This window comes from Triticum aestivum, chromosome 3B, assembly GCF_018294505.1.
Source record: "Triticum aestivum cultivar Chinese Spring chromosome 3B, IWGSC CS RefSeq v2.1, whole genome shotgun sequence".
NCBI classification, from domain to species: Eukaryota; Viridiplantae; Streptophyta; class Magnoliopsida; order Poales; family Poaceae; genus Triticum; species Triticum aestivum.
Window position 1 is genome coordinate 771,909,594 of NC_057801.1, and position 6,455 is coordinate 771,916,048.

At 49.4% G+C, this 6,455-nt stretch overlaps 1 protein-coding gene across 1 annotated transcript; it reads left to right on the forward strand.

Moving 5' to 3' along the window:
• Positions 1 to 2,031: 2,031 nt before the first annotated feature.
• LOC123066485 (inactive anthranilate O-methyltransferase 1-like) lies at positions 2,032 to 4,447 on the forward strand. The gene is made up of 4 exons (XM_044489555.1): positions 2,032 to 2,265; positions 3,071 to 3,463; positions 3,530 to 3,796; positions 3,891 to 4,447. The coding sequence occupies exons 1-4, from the start codon at positions 2,191 to 2,193 to the stop codon at positions 4,236 to 4,238; spliced, it is 1,083 nt and encodes a 360-aa protein (XP_044345490.1). The 5' UTR covers positions 2,032 to 2,190; the 3' UTR covers positions 4,239 to 4,447.
• The last annotated feature ends 2,008 nt before the right edge of the window (positions 4,448 to 6,455 follow it).

Sequence of the window (6,455 nt, forward strand, 5' to 3'; positions counted from 1 at the left end):
GGCGGCAACGCAAGCAGCGGCGGCACGGCGCGGGCTCGGCGGCGGCTGCGGCTGAGGCGGTGGCCGCAGCTGAGGTGGGAAGGAGAGGCGGCGGGGCGGGAGTATATAAAGGGGTCGGGGAGGGGCCTGACTTGGGGACTGGGTTGTGCGGCGGTGGGCCGAGCTCGGACTCCGGGAGGAGTCCAGCGGCAGCACAGGAAGGCGGAGGCGGTGACGCGCTGGGCCTTGACCTGGCTTCGGCTCGGGCGGCCCAGTTGAATTAAAAAAAATCCTGGAGGCTAAAACACTCAAATAAAATATAAATATAAGCCTAAAAATTTCAAAAAAATTCACGTAGCTAAATGGCCTTATATATGACCTCATGAACATTTTTCTGGACTTATATGCCTAACTAAAATATAAACATTACAGTTCTAATTACTCAGCTAAAGAAAGAAATAAACTAGCGAATAAAATCGAATAAACTCTCAACAATTCAAAATTAAATTTCCAATATTTTCTACTGATTTGAAGAAGTCATATTATCTTCTCTCTTTATTTTCTAAAATATTTGGAAAAAAACTTGAAAAACATTTTAATCCAATTACCAAATTTTGATAAATCAAAACTGGTTTTTTGTGAAACATCCAACTCACTCAAATTGGTCCTTGAGTAGCTTAAGGCCTCTTGGATCAAAATGCAATCCCCACAAAAAAAATGCAACCACAACTAAACAACAAAATGCAATAAAATATGAATGCATATGAATGATCTAAGTATAACATCCAAATTGAAAATTGGGATGTTACATGTGTCCTTTCACGTTTGGCACCTGAGAGGCCGCAAGGATCCTGGCTTGGTGCCCATTGCATTCTTCAGGCTGGGACCATTTCTCCCTTGGCTTTACTGCTTTGTTTCCTGTCTTAAGGACAAAAGTTGTGGTGTCATATGTCGCTTGGCATATCTGGAACGAGCGCAATAGAAGAAAAGCTCGTCCTATACATCCATTTGAGGGTCAAGTTTGGGATATTCTTTTTCGGACGGAGAGAGTATTCTGCAACCTTGCCGGTCTAATTGATGAAGGCCTAATGCTGTGCAGCAACTCCTCTCAAAGGCTACGTAGTGTCCCTTCCCTTCCTTGTACAGCCAGCGCTCCTGTTGTAGCGAACGGCTGTGATTTTTCTTTTATTTGCTTTCATTGTTAGCTCTTGCGATTTTGCACCTGTACTTTTTTTCCTGCTAGTTACAACCATTTTTTTCTGAGCCATCTTTGCCAACTAACAACGACCTCAAATCCTGGACTTGATCATACGAGGAGCTAGTAATTAATAAGTTTTGCAGGGTTCTCTCATTGCAATGACTGGCCATAAGCGAGGCATCTGAATGATTTGCTATGTTCCAATTGTTAACATGAGGATCATGAAACGAGAGCAAGATAAATTTTATCATATCAAAAGTGCAGAGTCAGTTTGAATTATTTCTCAGATTGTTTGTGCTTAGTGGTGTGTCACTTGAGAGAATTCAGCTCTTTCGTGCCAATATTGACGAGCCATGTAGCTTAAGAAGATGCGTGTTATTGCCATGCCATGGAAATTTGCATGGAACGGAAGTTCAAGTTGGGTCAGAAAGGCTCTAAAAATTGTGGTCTTGAGCACTCCTATTGCTTTCAAAGCAGACACCCATGGATGTGCCTGTCGAGAAGGAGTGCTCGAGTTTGCCTCTATTTTGGTGAAGGTGACTTGGTTGACTATGCTGCGACATATGGAGTATACATTAATGTCTACTTTTACAAGTTATTGATTTTTGCTAAAGCCGAGTATTATTCCGCATCTTCCCTATTTTCGATGAGGATTAGATAAAAGATTTCCGCATATGTACTCTAAGCATGACTTGTTATCTCCCCAATAGCAAGGTTACTCTGCATAAGCGCTGAAGAATAATTAACTACTGTCACTGTAAATAATAAATATATGAAAACAATACCACTGAAAGAAAAGATTCTATATATGCTACTTCCCATTTCTGAAACGTCATTGCCAGATTTAAGTGGAACAACGTTGTCAGCACCGTACCAGCGGCCATTGTGAATGGTCCCAGGAAAGCGAGATATTTAAGTGCTACTTCATTGTTAGTACTTACACCACCAACCTGTTTCCTGCAGATTCAAACCTGTAGTCTAGGACTTTAGCCTAGCTTGCACTAGACAGAGCCATGGCCTCCAAACAGGCTGTGCATATGAAGCATGGCCAAGGCGAAACAAGCTATGCTCGCAACTCCAGTTTTCAGGTAGTATCTTATCTTTTCATTGAGTGGTTTCTATGACCTTTTATTTGACACCTGGCTTCCAAAACTGAAGATCCAGTTTTTAAGGTAGTATCTTATCTTTTCATTGAGTGGTTTCTATGAGCTTTTATTGGACACTTCGCTTCCAAAAATGAAGTAGTATTACCGTGATTTGAACGAAGACCCGATAGAGCAATGCTAGAGAAGAAATCGGGGTGGGTATAATTTGTTAAATGCTTGGTTGTATGTACCCTTTTGTAGCTCGTTGCATTTATTACTGGATAATGCCTTTCTCCTTCGCTCTTTGCACCCTAAGTTAATTAAACAACATGAAAGGAGAAGAGAAATGTCTTCAAGACAGAACAAATCCCTTTCCTGATAGTATTAACGTGCTCATGAAGAGTAATTCGTTGAAAAGTACTTTGGAGAATTTGGACACTGCGGTAAAAAGAATATGCAGCCTAAAAGTGATGTGCTAGCAGATCAAGGCTTTCGTCAACAAATCACAATATTTGTAACAAATAGAATGTTCAACACAAAAAAAGTGATCGTGTTGGACGAGCTGGATAATGTTCTGCATCTCTACACCGGATTCAGCAGACAAAGCCACACAAAAAGTAGGAGCTGTGTGGCGAAATCGTATCAAGAAACAAATATATGTCCTCGCTTGTTGATGTGCCTAGCAGCCTTCCCTATGGTACTACAAGATGGCTTTATACAGATAAAGAGCGTATGAGCTAATTAACACACCATGCATTGAGCAAAAATATTATACTAGATTTTCTGAAGGACTACAACTTGATTGCAGAGAGCTGAGCAGAACAGGATGAAGCCCCTGATAGAAGTGGTCATCACCGACTTATGCAGCAGCACTAGTACCTTGTTGCACGGAAAAATAGTGATCGCGGACTTGGGATGCTCCTGTGGTCCAAATGCTCTAGCACTGGTATCGACTGCCATCAATGCCATCCACAACCATTGCCTTCAGATACAGCAGCCACCACCGGAAATATATGTGCTACTCAATGACCTTCCTGACACCGACTTCAACACGGTGGTGAAGAGCTTGGTCACACTCCGTCAAAGCAAGAACCCTGTTGTCGTGACTGGTGTTGCACCGGGATCATTTTACGAGCGGCTCTTCACTAGTAACTCACTGCATGTTGTTTGCGCGTCGAACAGCTTGCAATGGCTATCAAAGGTTAGAGCTCGAAGAATTGATCCAATTGGATTACTTCCGAGTTTAAGCAAAATCTTACCTTTACAGGCTCCCGAAGTTCTAACGAGAAACCGCATCCCAGCTTTCGACATTGATGAGCATGCTAGGCGTGAAATGCTCCCAATGGTCCGTGAGGCTTATGAACAACAATTTAGGAAAGATTTCAAGCTTTTCCTCGAGCTGAGAGCCAAAGAGTTGGTCTCAGGAGGCCGAATGGTTATTTCCCTGGTAGGGACGCGTTCTGATGTAATCGCCTCCAAATTCTCTCTTTTCCCGGGAATTGTAGCTCAGATTCTAAGTGTAATGGTCGCGGAGGTACATTTATTTGCCCTTTTCTAGTATAGTAAATTATCTGTTGCAATTGTATGTGCGGTTATTTTACCTCCCAATCTCATGACATCTCTGACAGGGTGTGATCGACAAAGCAAAATTTGATTCTTTCTATGTGCCGCTCCATGGACCTTCCATCGAAGAGGCAAGGGAGATCATCAAAGAAGAGGGGTCCTTTTCGATCAAGAAGATGCGTGTCCATGACCCTACGGCTGAAATGAACATTGCTCTAAGCAGCCCAAGCAAGTTTGTGAATAATCTGATAGCCTTATTTGAGCCGATAATAGTCCAGCATTTTGGAGAGGTTATGGATGAATTTGTGAGGGCGGCAGAGCTGCACTGGAGTCTGGATGTGGATGGGTGCTTGCGAGAGGAGCGGGCAAGAACCTCTCGAGCTATGCTGGTTGTATCGCTCGCAAAGGCATGAAGAAGAGGCATCAGTGCCTGAAGATATATGAGATCATACTTAATTGGGTGGAATGGACATATAAATAAGCAAAATAGTGTCGTTGTCTATGTAACATTGTGTGATCGATGTATGTTGTGCACAAATTCAGACTGGCATTTGTGTCATATATCTGTTTTAGGAAGATCTGCATTGAGAGTAAAGGGCCCTAAAGGAGAATAAATGTTGAACCCAGCGCCAATTCACATAGATTTCACTATGTATTTACTTATTGGATCGACTAGCTAAGCCTATTAATGAAATTTTGTTCGACCTAAAATGCTTGAATTTACATGTTGGTCCCAAGTCAAACATCTTTATATCTGACCAACTTTATAGAAAAAATAGATCGTTGATGGCGCGCGTTGCGGCGCCCGTCTATTTTGGCTCTTATAATTGTTAGGCATATATGAAACAATTTATTTATTTTTTGAGTGTTTGGGCTCTTATAATTGTTAGGAATATGAACCTAATTTATATACTTTTGTTTTCAGTGTTTTGAACTTATGATAGTCTGCTCCATTCTCCGCCCCCTCCGTTGTCCTCGCCGGCGAGGCCTCGGGTCACTGGCCAAGCCGCCGCCGCCGCGCTCACCGGGGCGATCTCCGCCGCCCGCCGCGCTCATCGGGGAGATCTCCGCCGCCTCAATCCATATACGACCTACTTCATGAGTAGCTAACCTATATGTAATTTCTTTTATATGTGTATTGTAAATGGGTTAGCGGAAGCGATGAAAACACTTCCCTATTCTTTGGTGTGTAGGAGAAGAGAATTTTCATGTGTGGCCTGGACTCTGGTTCCGCCCACTGGATGGCTTCGCCCGCTGGCTCTGACGACTGCGCCGGCGCCCCATCCCCGCCCGTGGAGGCCGCCGCCCCGCCGTCCCCTCCAGCGGCTGCGCCGCACCGTCCCCCGCGACTCCATCCTCCTCGCCGTCGCCGGCTACCGCGGCCGCCCTCCTGCCTCCCGCGCCCGCTCCCGCCCCCGCGGCCCGAGTTCGTTGGGCGGACTTTGCCGACGATGACCCCCTCCCCTCCCCCACTGGCCCCTCCTACCCTCCCACTGCCTCATCCCGTCGCACCACGCTGCCTAGCCGGGCTGGTGGCTCAGCCCCCCACGCGCGGGGTTCTGCTACTGGTCCGCGGTCGCTGCGGTCGCCGACGACGCCCTCGAGCTCGTCTCGGACGGGTGGGAGCCAAGGCTCGTCCTTGGCGAGCGGGGTTGCACGTCGCCGGCGCATGCGCGCTTGGGGAGTGACGGGCCGCTCCGGCAGGGGTGCCGCTCACTCTTCCTGGTGCCGCCCAGCAGCTGGGTCTCGTCCGGTGGTGCCTTCGGCGACTCCAGCGCCCCCCTTTGCCCCCTCTACCTCGCCTTCGGTAGCGTGTGCTTACCCTTTCCGGCCGTTCATCGCGGCGTTCGGGTCATCTTCGCTCCGTTTCCATGCGCTCCGCCCAGGCCTCGTCCCCGTGCCTGCCTGCGTCGGTGCCGCGGCGGCGGCGGCGGCGCCCCGCTCCTTGGGGAAACCCTATGGTGGCCGGTGCTGCCCCGCCCGCTGGACCGGCCTCCCCCACGCCTGGCATTTTGGGCCCCGGCCCAGCCCAGCTTCTGCGCCCCCCTACTGGCCCGCCCTCTCCCCGGTTGGGTCGGCTGACGGGAATTGGGCCGCTGGGGTGACCTAGGCCCAGGATGTCGGTCGCGTCCATATGGCTCCCTCGCGGTCTGCCGCTGCATCTCGTTTCCTCCCCTGCCGCCATCTCCCGCATCGAGGCCATCCCCTCCTCCGATTCCGCCGTCGCTGCGCCCCCTCCCCTTCCCTCCGTCCGGCCGCGGGTGCTGCCCCTCCCCCGCCTCCTCCTCCACCGCCACGGCTGACGATGCCGCGGGAATGGGACGATGGCACGGCCCGGAACAAGTGGCGGGAGGTCGACCGGCATGACTCCTCTCGCTCTTCGCCGGACTCGCTCCGGCGCGAGGAGGAGCTCCGAGAAGGCCGCCGCGACGACCGCCACTCCCCCGCCCGCCGCGACGGCCGGGGCCGCTCTCGCTCACCTTGCCCGGCTGCTTTAGGGGACTGGCGTGCCCGTCGCCAGTCCTCCTCTCCTGCGCCTCGCCATGGCCGCTCCCCCTTCCCGCCCTGATCTTCGCGTCCCCCTCCCCTCGCGCCCAAGTCCCGCCTCCGGCCCCTGCTATGTGGAAATA